We start from the raw sequence: 22,313 nt of genomic DNA on the forward strand, positions 1-22,313 counted from the left end.
TATAAGTGCATCTATGTATATGGTGAGCACATGTATGAGTGCGTCCATGTATGTGGAGAGTGCATGTATGAATGCATCTATGTATATGTTGAGTGTGTGTATGAGTGTGTCCATGTATGTGGAGAGTGCGTCCATATATGTGGAGAATGCGTGTATGACTGCATCCATGTATGTGGAGAGTGCGTGTATGACTGCATCCATGTATGTGGAGAGTGCATCCATGTATGTGGAGAGTGTGTGTATGACTGTGTCCATGTATGTGGAGAGTGCATGTATGACTGCGTCCATGTATATGGAGAGTGCGTCCATGTATGTGGAGAGTGCGTGTATGACTGCATCCATGTATGTGGAGAGTGCATCCATGTATGTGGAGAGTGTGTGTATGACTGTGTCCATGTATGTGGAGAGTGCATCCATGTATGTGGAGAGTGCATGTATGACTGCATCCATGTATGTGGAGAGTGCGTCCATGTATGTGGAGAGTGTGTGTATGACTGCGTCCATGTATGTGGAGAGTGCGTGTATAACTGCGTCCATGTACGCGGAGAGTGCGTGTATGACTGCGTCCATGTGCGTGGAGAGTGCGTGTATGACTGCGTCCATGTATGAGGAGAGTGCGTGTATGACTGCATTCATGTATGTGGAGAGTGTGTGTATGACTGCGTCCATGTACGTGGAGCGTGCGTGTATGACTGCGTCCATGTACGTGGAGCGTGCGTGTATGACTGCGTCCATGTTTGTGGAGAGTGCGTCCATGTATGTGGAGAGTGCGTGTATGACTGCATCCATGTATGTGGAGAGTACGTGTATGACTGCGTCCATGTATGTGGAGAGTGCGTCCATGTATGTGGAGAGTGTGTGTATGACTGCATCCATGTATGTGGAGAGTGCGTGTATGACTGCGTCCATGTATGTGGAGAGTGCGTCCATGTATGTGGAGAGTGCGTCCATGTATGTGGAGAGTGCGTGTATGACTGCGTCCATGTATGTGGAGAGTGTGTGCATGACTGCGTCCATGTATGTGGAGAGTGTGTGCATGACTGTGTCCATGTACGTGGAGAGTGCGTGCATGACTGCGTCCATGTACGTGGAGAGTGCGTGTATAACTGCATCCATGTACGTGGAGAGTGCGTGTATGACTGCATCCATGTACGTGGAGAGTGCATGTATGACTGCGTCCATGTACATGGAGAGTGCGTGTATGACTGCGTCCATGTACGAGGAGAGTGCGTGTATGACTGCGTTCATGTATGTGGAGAGTGCGTGTATGACTGCATCCATGTATGTGGAGAGTGCGTGTATTACTGCGTCCATGTATGGGGAGAGTGCGTGTATTACTGCGTCCATGTATGGGGAGAGTGTGTGTATGACTGCATCCATGTATGTGGAGAGTGCGTGTATTACTGCGTCCATGTATGTGGAGAGTGCGTGTATGACTGCATCCATGTATGTGGAGAGTGCGTGTATGACTGCGTCCATGTACGAGGAGAGTGCGTGTATGACTGCGTTCATGTATGTGGAGCGTGCGTGTATGTACGCGGAGAGTGCGTGTATGACTGCGTCCATGTACATGGAGAGTGTGTGTATGACTGCGTCCATGTACGTGGAGAGTGTGTGTATGACTGCGTCCATGTACAGTATGTGGAGAGTGCGTCCATGTTTGTGGAGAGTGCGTGCATGACTACGTCCATGTAAGTGGAGAGTGCATGTATGACTGCGTCCATGTACGTGGAGAGTGCGTGTATGACTGCGTCCATGTACGTGGAGAGTGCGTGTATGACTGCGTCTATGTATGTGGAGAGTGCGTCCATGTATGTGGAGAGTGTGTGTATGACTGCGTCCATGTACGTGGAGAGTGTGTGTATGACTGCGTCCATGTACAGTATGTGGAGAGTGCGTCCATGTTTGTGGAGAGTGCGTGCATGACTACGTCCATGTACGTGGAGAGTGCATGTATGACTGCGTCCATGTACGTGGAGAGTGCGTGTATGACTGCGTCCATGTACGTGGAGAGTGCGTGTATGACTGCGTCTATGTATGTGGAGAGTGCGTCCATGTATGTGGAGAGTGTGTGTATGACTGCATCCATATATGTGGAGAGTGCGTGTATGACTGCGTCCATGTATGTGGAGAGTGTGTGTATGACTGCGTCCATGTATGTGGAGAGTGTATGCATGACTGCGTCCATTTATGTGGAGAGTGCGTGCATGACTGCGTCCATGTACGTGGAGAGTGCGTGCATGACTGCGTCCATGTACGTGGAGAGTGCGTGTATAAATGCGTCCATGTACGTGGAGAGTGCGTGTATGACTGCATCCATGTATGTGGAGAGTGCGTGTATTACTGCGTCCATGTATGGGGAGAGTGCGTGTATTACTGCGTCCATGTATGGGGAGAGTGTGTGTATGACTGCATCCATGTATGTGGAGAGTGCGTGTATTACTGCGTCCATGTATGTGGAGAGTGCGTGTATGACTGCATCCATGTATGTGGAGAGTGCGTGTATGACTGCGTCCATGTACGAGGAGAGTGCGTGTATGACTGCGTTCATGTATGTGGAGCGTGCGTGTATGTACGCGGAGAGTGCGTGTATGACTGCGTCCATGTACATGGAGAGTGTGTGTATGACTGCGTCCATGTACGTGGAGAGTGTGTGTATGACTGCGTCCATGTACAGTATGTGGAGAGTGCGTCCATGTTTGTGGAGAGTGCGTGCATGACTACGTCCATGTAAGTGGAGAGTGCATGTATGACTGCGTCCATGTACGTGGAGAGTGCGTGTATGACTGCGTCCATGTACGTGGAGAGTGCGTGTATGACTGCGTCTATGTATGTGGAGAGTACGTGTATGACTGCGTCCATGTATGTGGAGAGTGCGTCCATGTATGTGGAGAGTGCATGTATGACTGCGTCCATGTACGTGGAGAGTGCGTGTATGACTGCGTCCATGTACGTGGAGAGTGCGTGTATGACTGCATCCATGTATGTGGAGAGTACGTGTATGACTGCGTCCATGTATGTGGAGAGTGCGTCCATGTATGTGGAGAGTGTGTGTATGACTGCATCCATGTATGTGGAGAGTGCGTGTATGACTGCGTCCATGTATGTGGAGAGTGCGTCCATGTATGTGGAGAGTGCGTCCATGTATGTGGAGAGTGCGTGTATGACTGCGTCCATGTATGTGGAGAGTGTGTGCATGACTGCGTCCATGTATGTGGAGAGTGTGTGCATGACTGTGTCCATGTACGTGGAGAGTGCGTGCATGACTGCGTCCATGTACGTGGAGAGTGCGTGTATAACTGCATCCATGTACGTGGAGAGTGCGTGTATGACTGCATCCATGTACGTGGAGAGTGCATGTATGACTGCGTCCATGTACATGGAGAGTGCGTGTATGACTGCGTCCATGTACGAGGAGAGTGCGTGTATGACTGCGTTCATGTATGTGGAGAGTGCGTGTATGACTGCATCCATGTATGTGGAGAGTGCGTGTATTACTGCGTCCATGTATGGGGAGAGTGCGTGTATTACTGCGTCCATGTATGGGGAGAGTGTGTGTATGACTGCATCCATGTATGTGGAGAGTGCGTGTATTACTGCGTCCATGTATGTGGAGAGTGCGTGTATGACTGCATCCATGTATGTGGAGAGTGCGTGTATGACTGCGTCCATGTACGAGGAGAGTGCGTGTATGACTGCGTTCATGTATGTGGAGCGTGCGTGTATGTACGCGGAGAGTGCGTGTATGACTGCGTCCATGTACATGGAGAGTGTGTGTATGACTGCGTCCATGTACGTGGAGAGTGTGTGTATGACTGCGTCCATGTACAGTATGTGGAGAGTGCGTCCATGTTTGTGGAGAGTGCGTGCATGACTACGTCCATGTAAGTGGAGAGTGCATGTATGACTGCGTCCATGTACGTGGAGAGTGCGTGTATGACTGCGTCCATGTACGTGGAGAGTGCGTGTATGACTGCGTCTATGTATGTGGAGAGTGCGTCCATGTATGTGGAGAGTGTGTGTATGACTGCGTCCATGTACGTGGAGAGTGTGTGTATGACTGCGTCCATGTACAGTATGTGGAGAGTGCGTCCATGTTTGTGGAGAGTGCGTGCATGACTACGTCCATGTACGTGGAGAGTGCATGTATGACTGCGTCCATGTACGTGGAGAGTGCGTGTATGACTGCGTCCATGTACGTGGAGAGTGCGTGTATGACTGCGTCTATGTATGTGGAGAGTGCGTCCATGTATGTGGAGAGTGTGTGTATGACTGCATCCATATATGTGGAGAGTGCGTGTATGACTGCGTCCATGTATGTGGAGAGTGTATGTATGACTGCGTCCATGTATGTGGAGAGTGTGTGTATGACTGCGTCCATGTATGTGGAGAGTGTATGCATGACTGCGTCCATTTATGTGGAGAGTGCGTGCATGACTGCGTCCATGTACGTGGAGAGTGCGTGCATGACTGCGTCCATGTACGTGGAGAGTGCGTGTATAAATGCGTCCATGTACGTGGAGAGTGCGTGTATGACTGCGTCCATGTATGTGGAGCGTGCGTGTATGACTGCGTCCATGTATGTGGAGAGTGCGTGTATGACTGCGTCCATGTACGAGGAGAGTGCGTGTATGACTGCGTTCATGTATGTGGAGCGTGTGTGTATGACTGCATCCATGTACGTGGAGCGTGCGTGTATGACTGCGTCCATGTACATGGAGAGTGTGTGCATGACTGCGTCCATGTACAGTATGTGGAGAGTGCGTCCATGTATGTGGAGAGTGCGTGTATGACTGCGTCCATGTATGTGGAGAGTGCGTGTATGACTGCAGTCCATGTATGTGGATATGTAGAGGTAAATCAGACATGTCTATTACATGTCTATACTATTGAAGCGCGGGTTTTAAAGGGGTTGAGTTGAATATAAACTCCGTCAGCCACTGTAAATGTAAAAAAACAATACAGTTGTACTAAAAATGAGAGGCAAAAAAATAAATACAGTAAATAAAAAGTCACTAAATAGTCATATGAGAGTGGTTTGTACAGGAGGAGGGGGTTTGTAAATAAGTGTGTAAGTGTGTGTGGGGGGCCCCGTACAAAAATTTGCTGGGGGGCCTAGTCAGTTCTAGCTACGCCTCTGATTTACAGTATTGAAATCTTCCCAGCAACCGCCCCCCTCTGTCTGTGAAGCAATCAACAAAATACAATGGGCATTGTCTGTGATACAATTACCAAACATAATGGGCTAACTTAATCACTCACAGGCAGAAAACACAATTTTTTCCCAAAACACAGAAAACACCTCAAAACCCCACATATCCCAATAATTTATACATCCATGGGTACCTCTGATCTGGGTGAACAACACATCCAAAAATCACCCAGACTCGAGCAGGGGTTTCTGAATTCCATGAAAATCACATTTGGCCGACTGCAAGCATGGCTTTCCTGCCCAAAACAGTTCCACAGATTTAAGCTGTGCGGCCGGTCTGTCTTCTCCTTCAAAGTTAGTATATGGGCCATAATCCTGAGGCAAGAGGCCGGTAAACAGGCCCCTCCAAAACCCAGTGGCGAGGTTAGTTTCGTCACAGCCCCTTTAACAGTGATCTCCACAGCACCCTGCCCCTTTAATGCTAGAGCTACACGACGACATGTGTCACGCGACATCTTGTCTCAACAATTTTTATGGTGTTGCACAACAGTTGCAGCATGTCACATGTTGCGGTGCAACACCATAGACTATGATTATAAAAATTGTTGCGTGACATTGGTACGACATCAATGTTGTGCGACACATGTAACAGTGTAATTGTGCAGAAAAATGGCTGTGTTGTTATGGAAACCTGAAGTAAAACTGTGTGTATGTGAAGACTAAGGGTCTGCGAGCTTCTATTGGCTGATAAGGGACATGTGACCGTGTGTATGGAAGCTGGGATATGAAGAGAAAGACTTGCAGGCTTGTATTGGCTAATGCAGGTCATTTTTGGGGAATATCTCAGGAACGGTACGTCCTAGAGAGCTGAGACCCCCACAAGATTTCTTTCCAGGTAGCAAGGCATGTGTATGCCAAGTTGAAATCAGTGGTTGCATTTTTGAGTGAACGCGGAACATAAATACACATGGCCTTCTTTATATATAGCTCATAGTGGCTACATGAGATGTATGTGGTATGGCAGTCCATTTAAAGTGACCCTCCAGTCCAAAACAAAATCTGATAATACATGAGAAATGTATAGTCAGCAAATGGTGTCCTCCAGAATGATGCTATCTTAGTTGCAAAGTTCTGGCCCCCATACCCTTTTTCCTATGGTGATGCTTTCAGAAATGCCCCCCTTCCCTCCCTGCCCACTGCCCAGACACGAACCAGTGTGGACACCTGCAGCAGGAGAGACACAGATGGTCATCAGCGCTGGTATGCTGACTATACATTTCCCAAGAATAATCTAATTTTAGTTTTTGATTGGAAGGTTAAAGGGGTTTTTTTCCGAGATATTTTTACTGATGACCTATCATCTTGGGGTCCGACACCCGTCCCCCCCCCTCCCGATCACCTGTTTGAGAAGCCAGTGGTGCTCCTGTGAGAGCCGCGGTCTTTTCTCTGTTTTTCCTAGGCCAGTGACGTCACGTTCATCAATTAAGTAGTCTAGGAGCAGCTTAGCCCCATTCCCTGTCCACAGGATAGGGGCTGACTAACTTTCATGCTGGGGGTGTGAGGTGCTTTCCCAATCCTAATGGAGCGACAGGCGGATCGTGCACCCTGCTGTTCCATTCATTCTCTGTGAGACTGCTGGAAATGCCAAGCACTGAACTCTGTTATCTCTCACAGTCTATAGAGAATATATGGATTGGCAGGGTGCATTTTCGACTTGCCGCTCCTCTAGGACGGGGGCATGAGACCCCCATTCATGGGATTGGTGAGGACCCGAGTGGGCAGACCTCCAGTGACCAGTTAGTTATCCCCTATACTGTAGACAGGGGATAGCTTTAATACTTGGAATACCCTCTTTAACAGGCAGCCTGGTTCCTGATGGGGGTTTTGAAGGCTCTCAGGCTGCCATAGTTACTCATAAGAACCTTGAGATTTTGCAGTGAGGGCTGCAATCAGAGCACAGAGGTAGCTCCTCTGTCTAACTTCTCAGACGTGCCATGTATGGAGCGGGCTCCGCTTATTAACCCCTTAAAGGGCTTCTGTCACCCCCCCATTGTGCAATTTTCATTAGCCGACATTAGCTATTTGCTAATGTCAGTGCAATCATACATGTCCTACCTTTGTCTGTGGCTTTTTTCTTGTAAAAATCATACTTTTATCATATGCAAATTTCTTTACTACCAGCAAGTTGGGCGTGTCCTTGCTGTTAGCCGCCGCATCTGCCGCTTCTAGACACGCCCCATCTCCTCTTGATAGACAGGGCCAGCGAGCGCTCTCCTCCTCCCGCTGGCCCCATCTGCTTCTGAATTCCTGCACCATAACATTCCTCAATCGGCGCAGGCGTACTGAGTGAAGGACGCGCGCTTGCCAGCTCCTTCCTCAGTGTGCCTGCGCCGATTGCGTCACACTACACCCAGAAGAGAAGACTGCCGATTATCGCTGATGCTGGCAGTCTTCTCTTCCGGGTGTAGTGGGACGTAATCGGCGTAGGCGCACTGAGAAAGGAGCTGGCAAGCGCGCGTCCTTCACTCAGTACGCCTGCGCCGATCAAGGAACGTTACGGCGCGGGATTTCAGCGGCAGACGGGGCCAGCGGGTGGAGGAGAGCGCTCGCTGGCCCTGTCTATCAAGAGGAGATGGGGCGTGTCTAGAAGCGGCAGATGCGGCGGCTACCAGCAAGGACACGTCCAACTGGCTGGTAGTAAAGAAATTTGCATATGATAAAAGTATGAATTTTACAAGAAATAAGCCACAGACAAAGGTAGGACATGTATGATTGCACTCAGCTGACATTAGCACATAGCTAATGTCGGCTAATGAAAATTGCACAATGGGGGGTGACAGAAGCCCTTTAAGGACCGTGTTATTTTTCACCTGAAGGGTACTTTCACACATGCGGCAAAGTGATCTTGTATTTGACATACAGAAAAACTGATCCGTTTCAATTTTTTTTCACATTTTTATCGGTTTGCGGATCCGGCACTAATACATTTCAATCTGGAACTGATCTGGAATTTTGGACGGAGAGAATACCGTAGCATGCTGCGGTATTTCCTCCGTCCAAACGCAGTTCAGTGACTGAACTGAAGACATCCTGATGCATCCTGAACGTATTTCTCTCCATTCATAATGCATGGGGATGAAACTGATCAGTTATTTTGCGGTACTGAGCCCCTATGACGGCACTCAGTGCGGGGAAAACGCTAGTGTGAAAGTACCCTAAGGACCAGACTGATTTTTGCAAATCTGACATGTGTCACTTTATGTGGTGATATAACTTTAAAACGCTTTTACTTATCCAGGCCATTCTGAGATTGTTTTCTCATCACATATTGTACTTCATGACAATGGTAAATTTGAATCAAAATATTTCATTTTTATTTATAAAAAAATACTAAATTTACCAAAAATCTTTAAATTTCTCTGCTTTTAAAACAGATAGTGATACTTCATATAATAGTTATTACTTTACATTTCCCATATGTCTACTTCATATTTGGATCATTTTGTGAATGCTATTTTTTGTTTGGAAGACGTTAGAAGGCTTAGAAGTTTAGAAGCAAATCTTGACATTTTTAAGAAAATTTCCAAAACCCACTTTTTAAGGACCAGTTCAGGTCTGAAGTCACTTTGTGAGGTTTACATAATAGAAACCCCCCTAAAATCACCACATTTTAGAAACTACGCCCCTCAAGGTATTAACAGATTTTACAAACGTTGTTAACCCTTTAGGTGTTCCACAAGAATTCATGGAAAATGGAGATAACATTTCAGAATTTCACTTTTTTGGCAGATTTTCAATTTTAATCATTGTTTCCCCACTTACAAAGCTTAAGAGCCAAACAAAACTAAATATTTATTGCCCTGATTCTATAGTTTACAGAAACACCCCATATGTGTTTGTAAACTGCTGTATGGCCACACGGCAGAGAGCAGAAGGAAAGGAACGCCATATGGTGTTTGGAAGGCAGATTTTGATGGACAGTTTTTTTTACGCCATGTCCCATTTGAAGCCCCCCTTATGCACCCCTAGAGTAGAAACTCTAAAAAGGTGACCCCATTTTAGAAGCTACACCCCTCAAGGTATTCAAAGCTGATTTTACAAACTTTGTTAACCCTTTAGGTGTTCCACGAGAATTAATTGAAAATGGATATGAAATTTCTGAATTTCAAATTTTAATCATTTTTACCCACTAACAAAGCCAGGATTAACAGCCAAACTAAACTCAATATTTATTGCCCTGTGTGCAGGCACACGGCAGGGCGCAGAAGGAAAGGAACGCCATATGGTTTTTGGAGGGCAGATTTCACTGGGATAATTTTAACTTGCCATGTCACATATGAAGACCCCCTGATGCACCCCTAGAGGAGAAAAACTGCAAAAAGGTGACCCCATTTTGGAACCTACGGGATAAGGTGGCAGTTTTGTTGGTACTATTTTAGGGTACAGATGATTTTTAGTTGCTCTATATTACACTTTTTGTGAGGCAAGGTAACAAAAAAATTGCTGTTTTGGCACTGTTTTTATTATTTACAACATTCATCTGACAGGTTAGATCATGACCTATTTTTATAGAGCAGGCTGTTACGGACGCAACAATACCAGATATGACAACTTTTTTGGGTTGTTTGTTTCAGTTTTACATAATAAAGCATATATTATTTTTTTAATGTTTTTTTTGTATCTCCATATTCTGAAAGCCATATTTATTTTAATTTTTTGGGCGACTGTCTTATGTAGGGGCTCATTTTTTGTCAGTATGAAATGACGGTTTGATTGGTACTATTGTGGGGTGTGTATGACTGTTTGATTGCTTGCTATTACACGTTTTGTGATGTAAAGTGACAAAATGGCTTTTTGACACCATTTTTTTTTTTTTTTTTACTGTGTTCATCTGAGGGGTTAGGTCATGTGATATTTTTATAGAGCAGCTCATTACGGACCTGGGAATACCTAATATGTATACTTTTATTTATTTTTTAAAGTTTTATACACTAATATCATTTTTGAAACCAAAAAAAAGAAATCATGTTTTAGTGTCTCTATAGTCTGAGAGACATATTTTTTTTATTTTTTGAGCGATTCTCCTAGGTAGGGTATAATTTTTCTGGGACGAGATGACGGTTTGATTGGTACAATTTTGGGGTGCGTATGACTTTTTAAACGCTTGCTATTACACTTTTTGTGATGTAAGGTGACGAAACAATGGCTTTTTGACACTGTTTATATATATATATATATTTTACGATGTTCACCTATCGGGTTCAGTCATGTGGTATTTTTATAGAGCAGGTTCTTATGGACGTGGCGATACCTAATATGTATACTTTTTTATTTTTTTTACATTTAACACAATAAAAGCATTTGATACTGATACTGGCACAACTGAGAGTGGGGAAAACCCTCAGCTGTGCAATGTTAAACGTATAGGAAGCTGCTCGTCCAGGACAACAGAATAGGGAGCAGGTCACCTCCTATCGCACCCCTAAATCTGACCCTGACTCATAGCTGTATGAGCCAACCCTGATGGTAGGAGGGCTTATACTCAGGAACCTCGGATCCCTACTAGCCCTCAGCAGATCCCTGAGCTAGGAGCTGGGTAAGACAACCTGTTCCTCCTAGACACGGAGGAACAGGAGTCTAAACTGACCAAACTGCAAGGAAGGGGAAACATAAACAGCCTATGGATATGGCAGGTGAGTGAAACCACTTCCACACCTACCTGCCACAGACACACTGACTGGATCCCGTGCTCACATGCTGAATGTCCATACCAAACATAAAAGGACACAGCACACACACATAAACACACAGGAACCCAGATCCATAGCTGCAGTAAGATAAGACATCACAAGAACATAAAATAAACATCATGCATAACTTTTATGACCACAAGGGTGGCCCTCACTGGCAGATGGTATAAGAGACCAGGAGGATGACTCCAGCTTACAACAAGGCTGGAGTACCCCCCAGCTTCAGGTCTCAGCAGAAGCTAAATAGCCAGTAGCCACACCCACACAGACACACACACTGGAAAGGGAATTAACCCTTCCAACGCCAGACAGGGTAGTGAAGCCACTTAAAGGGGAAGTGCACACACACATAAACCCCGTGCACACAAAACAGGGAAACTGCAAAAGCACAGGCTGCTATACTGCCAATACTATCATGTTGCCAGCGGCAACCACACGTGAGGCAAGATACTAACAGCCCTCACCTGAGGTTGACAACAAACCTAACCACTGGCAACTGCATGCTGCTCAAAGAGTCACGATCATGACCATGGTCATGACAGATACCTATTATGTGTGTTTTTTCAATTTTTTTATTATAAAATCAGGAGAAAGGGGCGTTTTTTTTCATTTTTTTCTGTCCTACTCTGGGACATCAACTTTTGGGGGTCTGATCCCCTCTGCAATGCATTACAATACATCTGTATTGTAATGCATTGCATGTTAGTTTACTACACAGAGTAATACACTAACAGGTTGCCTAGGAGACCCAGCCTGAGGCTGGATGTCCTGGGCACCCGTAGAAAGCAGGTCCCGATGCCGTGCAGGGCATTAGGCAGCCTCTGCGCGGCATCGATTCACCGCCACAGCAGCGTGGGGACCCAATGTGCTCCTTCACCTGCCGCAAACCACTTCTATGTCGTGGCATAGAAGGGGTTAATCCGCCGGCATCGCTGTAAACAGCGATGTCGGTGAATATAGCAGGGGCCCGGCTACCAGGGACTGCTGGACCCCTGCAGTGATTTGGCAATGCATCCCCCGCCGTACATGCACGGCGTTTTGCGTTAAGGGGTTGAGCATGCTCCATATACCACTCACGTGTCTCGGATGTACAAGCATGTCTAAGGTCATGAAGTGGTTACAGGGGTTGTGTCACTTCAGCAAATAGCATTTATTATGTAGAGAAAGTTAATACAAGGCACTTACTAATGTATTGTGATTGTCCATATTGTTTCCTTTGCAAGCTGGATTCATTTTCCCATCACATTATATCCTGCTCGTTTCCATGTTTACAACCAGACTGCAAGGTGGCAGTGCTTGCACACTATAGAAAAAAGCACCAGCCTATGCATACTCCCTTGATCCTGGCCACCAGAGAGGCCAGCGCCTTTTCCTATAGTGTGGAAGCACGACCACCGCTGTTGGATTGCAGGGTGGTCGTAACCATGAAAACGAGCATTGCTGAATGCAATGGAAAAATGAATCACGCCAGCAAAGGAGGCAATATGGACAATCACAATACATATCTCTACATGATAAATGTCACTTTCTGAAGTGACACAACCCGTTTAAGTAAGCCCTTCCATCTGCACAGAAGAAATATCACCAGTGCCTAGCAGCTGCTCATTGTGCCAACTATGTTCTCATATCTCAACTTGTTGGCCCCTGTGAGTGTGACATTATGGGAGGAGAACACCGGGGATAATTTCAGTCTTACCTTATCACTCTAGTACAGTCCAGAATCCAATTTAAACTGCTCGTTTTCACCCACAAAGCTTTCCACCCTGCTGCACCCCCCTACATCTGCTCCCTTATCTCTGTCTACCACCCTTCCCGTGCCCTTCGCTCTGTAAAGGACTTACAACTTACTTCCACCATAATCCGAACCTCTCAGTCCCGGCTTCAAGACTTCTCCCGAGATGCACCAATTCTCTGGAATGCCCTTCCCCCAAAAATTTGGTTAAATCACAATATACACCGTTTTAGGTGCTCCCTAAAAACATATATTTTTACGGTGGCCTATCATATCCTCTGATCTAACCCCTCTCCATAATTAGACCATTTATCATCATTCCCTGAACCTGATCCTTCACCAAACTCTCCACCGCACCCATGCACCCAAAAGCATTACAGATTTCATCTGGTGACTGGCTCATGCAGCTTTATATCTACTCCCTATTTTCCCAAGGTGGCTGGACTATGGTATCTCCTCATAGATTGTAAGCTCTTGTGAGCAGGGTCCTCATTCCTCTTGTTGTACGGTAATTATTGACTTGCCTGATGCTATGTTATTTGTGACTGTTTGTACATGAACCCCTGAATTGTAAGGCTACTTTCACACTAGCGTTCGTCGGTCCGCTCGTGAGTTCCGTTTGAAGGGGCTCACGAGCGGACCCGAACGCAGCCGTCCAGCCCTGATGCAGTCTGAATGGAGCGGATCCGCTCAGACTGCATCAGTCTGGCGGCGTTCAGCCTCCGCTCCGCTCGCCTCCGCACGGACAGGCGGACAGCTGAACGCTGCTTGCAGCGTTCGGGTGTCCGCCTGGCCGTGCGGAGGCGTGCGGATCCGTGCGGATCCGTCCAGACTTACAATGTAAGTCAATGGGGACGGATCCGTTTGAAGATGCCACAATATGGCTCAATCTTCAGGCGGATCCGTCCCCCATTGACTTTACATTGAAAGTCTGGACGGATCCGTACGAGGCTATTTTCACACTTAGCTGTTATATGCTAAAATAATGCAGACGGATCCGTACTGAACGGAGCCTCCGTCTGCATTATTATGATCGGATCCGTTCAGAACGGATCCGATCGAACGCTAGTGTGAAAGTAGCCTAAAGCGCTGCGGCGCTATATAGATAAAGGTTATTATTATTTTATTACCTAACTCATTTTAGAGCATATCATATGTTGAGAGCTCATCATAGCGTCTATATTATAATCCAGACCAATATGATCACCATTTTAGGGTTCTGGAGTGGTTATCACTGTATAACTAGCTAAGCTTGTCATAATGAAGCCGGGGATGTAATGGGGACCAGATTAGTTGTCACCAAGTTTTCTCCAAAACAAATAAGGAATTGTTGGAAAATAACTTTTTTACAACTTAATAGATGAAAACAACTCAAATAAATCTGGAAATGTTTGAATTTCTGAGGCAAGTGCTCTTTCAATCTTATCTTCTAGCTGCCATTACTTACATTTTTTGTTTTTCTGGATGATTCATTCATGTACCCCGCTACCCTTTGGTAAATAACAGTCCTGACATAAACTACTGATGTGTTGTGTGATGGCCTAACCTGGTTATATCCTGTCACTATGTTAGCCGTCCCACATCATATGTGTATCTACAGTGTTCCAGATGCATTACCGGACCCCCATCCTATATTAGATCTCATTATTCACCTAACCATTTATTAGCCACACAGAGTATCCGTGTGGGTCTTTAGCTTGACCTCTCACCCCATCGTCTTTCATCACTGATTTAGGCTTTTATACCACCCTCATCCTGCTACTTTCCATTACCATTAATCAATTTCATAAATGATCCATTCAGTAACAACAACATACATATTATTACACAGGGTCCATAATGGGCCTCAAAGATCCAGAAGAAAAGAACCCATTTGGCAGCCTTTGGAGACCATCACCTGCCTCTAGGGTCTACGTCTTTGATTAAAAACCTATTAAACTTTATTGATGATATAGGGGTTGGGTCCCAAGAATAGTTTTCTCTGGTGGGCCCCAGGAACCCCAGTCTGACGCTGTTATTACATGTATTATCTTCCCTTTGTGGCCTCTCTTGACTATATTCATGCTCTTGCAGTAATCGTGTCCTTGCATTCCTGTGTGTTAGGCCTTCTGCACACAAATGTGTGCCGCAATGCAGGAACACCGACCGTAGGGCAGTGGATCGCGGACACATTTACTTTAATGGGTCCGCGATCCGGCCATTCTGCAAAAAGATAGGACATGTTCTATCTTTTTGTGGAACGGAAGTACGGGACGAAACCTCACGGAAGCACTCTGTAGTGCTTCCGTAGGGTTCCGTTCCGTACCATTCCGCATCTCCGGATTTGCGGACACATTCAAGTCAATGGGTCCGCATCCGTGATGTGGAATGCACACAGAACGGTGCCCGTGTATTGCGGATCCGCATATGCGGTCCGCAATACGGCAACGGGACACCTACGGTCGTGTGCAATAGGCCTTACCAATAGGCCTTACCATGAGATAATATACTATGACTTTACTATGTGCATGTCTTATATTTCTTCACCCTTACGTAGTCTTGTGTACATCACAAGTATACATTCCTCATCACATAGCAGAACTGGTGAGGATCATGTAATACTGTATAGTAGTGATGTACACAAGAACAAGAGATAATATAATCAATAAGCGCAAAAAAGTTACACTATCCAATATCATTAATCTACATGGGTTTTTACATCCCCTAGAGTAGACCATGGATCAGCAACCTTCGGCACTCCAGCTGCTGTGCAACTACAACTCCCAGCGTGCTCTTTCCACCCGTGTGGGAGTTTAGAGAGCAGCCAAGCAAGTGTGCATGATGGGAGATGTAGTTTCACCACAGCTGGAGTGCCGGAGCTTGCTGACCCCTGCCGCCTAGACGTAGTAGACGAGTACTTCTGGGGTTCCTCAAGTCCTGATCAGGGGTTCCTCAGAACACAGCAACAACAAAACCTCAGAGAAGGTAATCTGATATCAGCCTGATGCTGAAACATATCTGAGCTAACTTATAGTACCGGAGAAGAACTATACAAAGCTCTACCCGCCACTCCACTGGGGTATTTTGAGGCAGGCATTGTGTTAGGTGTTCCCCAGAGTGGAAATAGTCACTAGATATGTATATTTTCTTGTCTCTGATATTTGTTGCCTTGTATTGAAAGGTACTGTACAATTAATACGCTCCATTACCCCCACATCTTATAAGTGACTTGTATACATCGCTGATATATTATACCTCCCTCATCACTGATAATGCAGTCATGCACCAATATGTCCATAAATAACCGTGATTACATATCATTGGCATATTATGTGTCAACTTACGTGCCTTGAGTGGGCGTCAATTTTCCTGACCCCATTAGGATTAATACACCATGTGTACATCTCTGACGCATTACAATACCATACAACGTATGAATGCCGCAGGTGACATATTGCATCAACATATCACTTTTTTTTAATATCTTTTATGTTGCGATCTAATAGAACGTGTCTATGCTATAGTACCATTTCCTTGTTTTATACCCACAACATGTACATACGTGACAGTCACAGGAGTAAGAAACATGCAATAAATCTGTAATGTACACAAGACACTTACAATACATTAGTGATACACACAAGAATATTATATTGCATTATCCATCTACTTATAGATATCTTGTGCGTATGACTGATACGTGTTATATTACACAGTCCCTCCCCATGTATAAAATGCAATGTGATTTTCTATATATTTGACAAGATGGGAAGTTATGTAAGATATCAGGGATGCAGAGTTATATACATATAGTACAAGACTCAAATCTTATAATTGTCCACCATGTGTACAACTTTGCATCTATGTCTCATATCACACAAAACATATCATATTACATATATCTGCCCTGTGTCTACTTTAGTGAGCGTTTGCACTAGATGAGCCATTGAACTGTCATTTGCACTTACACGACCCCTACATCGAGGGTGAGTTTTGGAACATGATTTTTGCTTTCCTGAGTAACCCATGTCTTTTTACCCTCTACGACATGTCAGCAGCAAGTGGAAAGCTGTATGTGCCCACCTTGATTTCATAGACTTTGAGTTTCCTGCGCAGCATTGCATTATCTCTCTCCAGGGCACTGAGACGCTCCTTGATGTCACCATATGCAGTTATTAAAGCAAAATGTGAAGCAGAGCACATGTCCCCTGACTGGTCAGTGTTGGGACTGTCCACCCAGTCGTCTTCCTCCTCCTCGTCCTCTTGCACCAATGTCTCCTGGGCAATGATGCTGATGTCATCACCAAAAACTGAGTCCATGTCCAGGTGCAGTGGGAGAAGCCAAGTGGCGTGGATCCCTCTGCACTCGGCGCCCCGTGAGGACGGCAGCGTTACTCTGGACGTGTCCCACAAACAAGGGGCGTCCACTGTTGCAGGGAGCTATGGACGCCACCGTCCAGGGTCTTGGGCACAGCAGATAAAGAATAGTCACACCAACTGCTGTGCATGCATTGGGCAACCCAATATATCCTAGAAAGCTTGAGCTTGGCTCCAAAATAGTCAAGCGGTCAACTCCTCTATGGTGCCTCACTGCACATGTAGAAGAAGCTGGGGGCCTGATGTAGTCTGGACGAGAGACATGGAAGGATGTAGAGCAAATGATGGTATATCCACTGCAAATCATGCATTCTCTACTGTCATCAATACCCAGGAAGCTGTCTCGCCGTGCTGGTCCATCTCGCTTGTTATGATAAGGTCTGGCTGGTATTGTCCTGCTGTATCACCATGCTCCCTCCTCCTCTTCCCAGAGACCTCCTCCTCTCCTCTCCATTCAGTCTGCCTACCCCGTGACACAATGACATCAGTTCCTCTGAATCACCGTCTCAGGGATCCTGAAAGACACAGTGAGGTCTTTGCATTCCAGAGCTGGCTGTACAGAGATGCTGTGATGCTACATCCCAGCTATGTGTAGGATGCTGAAGATACAGCATCAGTGCAACCCCAGCAGATATGTTCTCAGTGTACTCTGTGTCTGTAATCTACTCCTATAAACTACATTTACATGGTCCAGGTTGCTGTTGTTGCCCCCACATATTCTGCGGTGCTGTACAGACCTGGCGCAGGCGCTCACGGTCTACTGTGCACACACAATCTTGGACAATGAAAGAGTGTGTTTGCATTATCTACAGTGTATGTAAAAAGTTGAGTAACTTTGTATTGCCATACACTGGATTACAATTCTCTTGGCTGCTGTTGCTAACCGTCTACAGACAGGCATGAGATTCAGCCAGGTCCCTCCAGTTCTCTAGATCCGGTTGTTAAAATTACAACTGGGTCAGAGAACCGTGTTACCGCTTACATTGCTTTGCGCAGCGCTGATAGTTTAGCTCCTTAGTTGGGTGGTACTGTATATGTATGTAGTGTATATATGATGTATTTATCTATGTGTATGTAGTGTATATATGATGTATTTATCTATGTGTATGTAGTGTGTATATATAACGTATTTATGTATGTGTATGTAGTGTATATATGATGTATTTATCTATGTATATGTAGTGTATATATGATGTATTTATCTATGTGTATGTAGTGTATATATAACGTATTTATGTATGTGTACCATATATATGGTGTATTTATGTGTGTTGCATATATATGGTGAATGTATATGTATATGTAAATGTGTCGTGATGCCGCGTGTCCGCCGTTGAGTAAGGAACCTGTTGTTAAACATTTGAATCCCACCCCTGTCTACAGCACCTACATAGCAACTTGAAGTTTACCTGAATTCTATATGGAAGTAATGGCGGGTTTACACGTGGCGAGGAGCAGACGATTATAGGGAAGGAAGTGATCCTTCTTGACAACTGGCTGCTTCTTCAGGGGGGGGGAAGCACGCTGCGCCCAGAAACGATAATTTACTAGCTTGCACGAACAACTGTTTCGCCTAATGACTGAGCGTTTCGCTCATTCATCGGGTGATCGGCTGCCCCTTTAAGAAGGCATTTACACGATGGTATACTTTTTGCAGTCCGCAAATTGCGGATCTGCAAAACACGGATACTACCCAGGTGCATTCCACATTTTGTGGATCAGCCCATCCGCCCCTTTATCAGAAATGCCTATTCTTGACTTCCAAACAGACAAAAATAGGACATGTTCAATTTTTTTGCGGAGCCTCGGAACAGAAGTACGGATGCGGCGAACACATGAAAAAAATGGGTCCGCATCCGTTCCGCAAAAAATGCACATCAAAACTCTGGTCGTGTGAATGCCCCTTTAGATGGGCAGATTACCTGGATGAGCCTTTATAGGAATAATAGTAGTCCCTGATAATCTGTAAACCCGCCATTAGTCTTTAGGTAGTGTCTGATGTAAAGACCATGGGGAGATTTATCAAACTGGTGTAAAGGAAAACTGGCTTAGTTGCCCATAGCAACCAATCAGATTTCACCTTTCATTTTCCAGAGCAGCTCTGAAACATGAAAGATAGAATCTGATTGGTTGCTATGGGCAATTTAGCCAGTTTTCCTTTACACTAGTTTTGATAAATCTGCCCCAGCATTTTCTGGAATACAAGTAATTTGTGGATGTCCCATGTAGACATTAAGCAAGCAAGGAATGTTGGGAGATTTCACCCCTGGAGTCTGTAGAACCGTAAATGCAGCTCTGTCCTATATCACAGGCTGAAAATGAATAATGTGTTTACTAAGTTCCTCAGCTATAGGGCTCATTCACTGGACCGTATGGTCACTATGCATGCGTTGCAGAACTCAAATAGAGGTCCGCAATGCACAGGCACCAGCCGTGTAAATCCTGTATTGCGCTACAGACCCATTGACTTGAGTGTTTCCGTGGGCTTCCATTCTGTACCTCCGCACTGCAAAAGATAGGACATGTCCTATCCTTTGCCGTATCTTGCAGATCGCGGACCCATTCAAGTCAATGGGTCCGCATCCGCAACACGGAAAGGCACACGGCCACGGTCCGCAATACGGGCTTGGAGTCCTTTTGTTCATGTGCACGACTTCTTATATGGAGCTTTAATCTATATGTAAACTGTAAGATTATGATTAAAGGTGAACATCTGCTTTAATACAGGGCTAGGACTTCCGGTTCCGGCGCCGCCATGTGAGGACGCAGTGCACGGAGCTCCTGCTTACCGCCGATCACCGCTTTCATTTTGCAGCGCAGGGCACTGATCTTCGGCCCTAGGAGACGTCCGACTGGCACCGCTTTCGTGGACCGAGGAACTGATGGACAGATATCTCCTCCGGAGCGGGCAGAAGTTTACAGGTGCGCAGATGGCAGCCTCACAGAGCGCGGCAAAAATGGCGGACTCTCAGCCACTGATTTTTCGGGAGGAGGGCTCCCAGAGTTCTCAGGGTGAGGGGTCCCCCCTGGGTGGCTCGGTCCCTTTAGACTATAAACAGCTAGCCATTGAAGTGGCAATGAGGATCATGCCGGATATCCAGAAAACGCTGGAAACGACAATACTGGCCTCTTTTAACTCCTTGAGGGAGGAGGTCAATCAAACCAGCATGCAAGTGGGGGCCCTGGAGAAAGAGCTGCGTTCTTTGCAGCAGCAAGCAGGGGACGCTGAATCCATGTTAAAATCCCAACAGCAGTCCCTGGATTATTTGAGATTTAAAGTGGATGACCTGGAAAATAGGTCCCGCCGCAACAATCTGAGGTTGGTGGGGCTGCCTGAGTCCGTAACGCAACCAGACCTTTTGGATATATGTGAAAAGGACTTGCCGGAGGCCCTGGGCTTAAAGTTTTTCTGTCGGGTGGAGCGGGCCCACAGGATTGGCCCGGATAGGGGCGCTAATAAGCTCTCTAATAAGGAATCTCCACGAGGGGGTGATGGACGGCCTCGTCAAGTAATTTTTAAATTGCTGGACTTCAATGACAAGGTGGCCCTACTTCGCAGTTTTCGCAGGAGAAGGCACCAGATAACTATCAGAGGTCACAAAATCTTATTATTTGACTTTTCGGCTGAGGTGGCGAAGAAGCGCAAGGCCTTCAGCCCAGTCTGTACTGCACTTTACCAAAGGGACATCAGGTTTCAACTTCTCTTCCCTGCGGTTCTAAAGATCCACAGAGCGCGCGGCGAAACTATTACCTTTAGATCCCCTTCTGAAGCAGAGGAGGCCTTGGATGAAATTGTGGATTCCGAGCCGCGAGATGTCCCCTTATCTCCTCAGCGGCCTAATCTGAAGGACTCATTGGGACCAGCTGTTCGCCGAGGGAATGACCGCTCGCAATCTGACCTGGATAGGCCCTCCAGAAGGGGGCGCTGATACTCCTCAAGTTGCATTTTTGTTTGGGACTTATTCCTGAGGGGTGATATCTGTTAATGCTGCTCATTTTTCCTAGCTCATGGATATGTGTTTTCTGCTCCATGCGTCATGTTAGGGCCTTCTTTTGGTCAGTCGTACAGTTTGCCATTGTTTAGGCTAGGTATGCAGGGGCTCTGCCATGGTGGAAAAAAGGAAAGTCTATAACTAGATTAAGTGACAACTGATACCATCTAGTCGTAACCTGCTTAGCAGGATATTATTTGCTGCCACACACCTAGGCAGGGTTATTGTTGTATTTCTATTGGTTTTGTTTTTTGTTTTTCCTCTCTCCCTCCCTCCTCTTTCCTTCCCTCTTCCCTTCCCCCTTGGCTTTCTCTGTCCGGGGATCCGGGCACACCAGAGCTGAAATGAAAATCATCTCCCAGAATGTCAAGGGGTTACGCTCCCCACAGAAACGGTCCAAAATTTTGCGCCACCTGAAGCGTCTTCAGCCTGACGTGGTTCTCCTGCAAGAGACGCACCTGGAGGACAAAGATTTCTTTCGTATGAAAAAGTTCTGGGTAGGTTCTGTATATGGATCCTCGGCCAGAGAACGCAAAGCTGGAGTACTCACATTACTGCATAGAAATTTCTCAGGGAAAATGCTTTCAGAATCTCATGACAGTGAGGGCAGGTGGCATAGGCTTTTAGTTGAGATTGGAGGGATATCTTATAGTATTCATAATGTTTATGCCCCAAATGACAATAACGCCCCCTTTTACGCTCTTCTGGAAAACAGATTGCTTGTAGATGGAACTCACAATAAAATTGTGGGTGGTGATTTTAATTCAGTCGCATCTGTTGTGGAAGACCGGAAGAGGGATGGGGGGTCGGGTGGAGTGCAAAGGCTCTCTGACAAGGTTATACCTCCCCTTCTAACCTCTACAGGATTGTATGATACTTGGCGCTCTCTGCATCCTGATGACAGGGAATACACACATTTTTCGCATGCCCACAATGCATGGTCTCGTATTGACTACCTCTTCCTTCCCTTGCATATGTTATCTAGGGTGGTATCAGCTGAAATTCATGACCTGCTTATTTCTGATCACTCACCTGTCTCCATTTCTATGCAGGATTCTTACCCTAGAGGAACTGATTTTCTGTGGCGCTTTCCTTCTTTTCTGGCCAAAGATGACAACTTTAAAGATACACTACAAGGTTGGTGGTGGGAGTTTCAGGGTGACAATCCTCGGGGTGCATCAGATGTTTCGAACCATTGGGAGACTGCTAAAGCGGTCCTGAGAGGTCGAATTCTCAGTTATGTTAGTAATTTGCGCAAGGTGGTGGCAAAACAATATCAAGAGGCTAGTGCGGCCCTTAGGCAGGCGTATACTCAATTCCTCAGGGTGGCT

General features: G+C 46.0%; 1 protein-coding gene across 3 annotated transcripts in view; it reads right to left on the reverse strand.

Annotated features, from left to right (window-relative positions):
* The window catches only part of TBKBP1 (TBK1 binding protein 1), a 95,904-nt gene extending 78,513 nt beyond the window's left edge, over positions 1-17,391 (reverse strand). For all 3 annotated transcript variants that reach the window (XR_006390535.1, XM_044299587.1, XM_044299586.1), the window contains exon 1: positions 16,697-17,391. Coding sequence is in view for 2 of the 3 variants with exons in the window: in XM_044299587.1 (XP_044155522.1) it covers positions 16,697-16,933 (237 nt within the window). In the remaining variant the exon portion in view is untranslated. The remainder of the gene's footprint in view (positions 1-16,696) is intronic.
* Between the last annotated feature and the right edge of the window lie 4,922 nt (positions 17,392-22,313).

This window comes from Bufo gargarizans, chromosome 6, assembly GCF_014858855.1.
Source record: "Bufo gargarizans isolate SCDJY-AF-19 chromosome 6, ASM1485885v1, whole genome shotgun sequence".
In the NCBI taxonomy this organism is placed as follows: domain Eukaryota; kingdom Metazoa; phylum Chordata; class Amphibia; order Anura; family Bufonidae; genus Bufo; species Bufo gargarizans.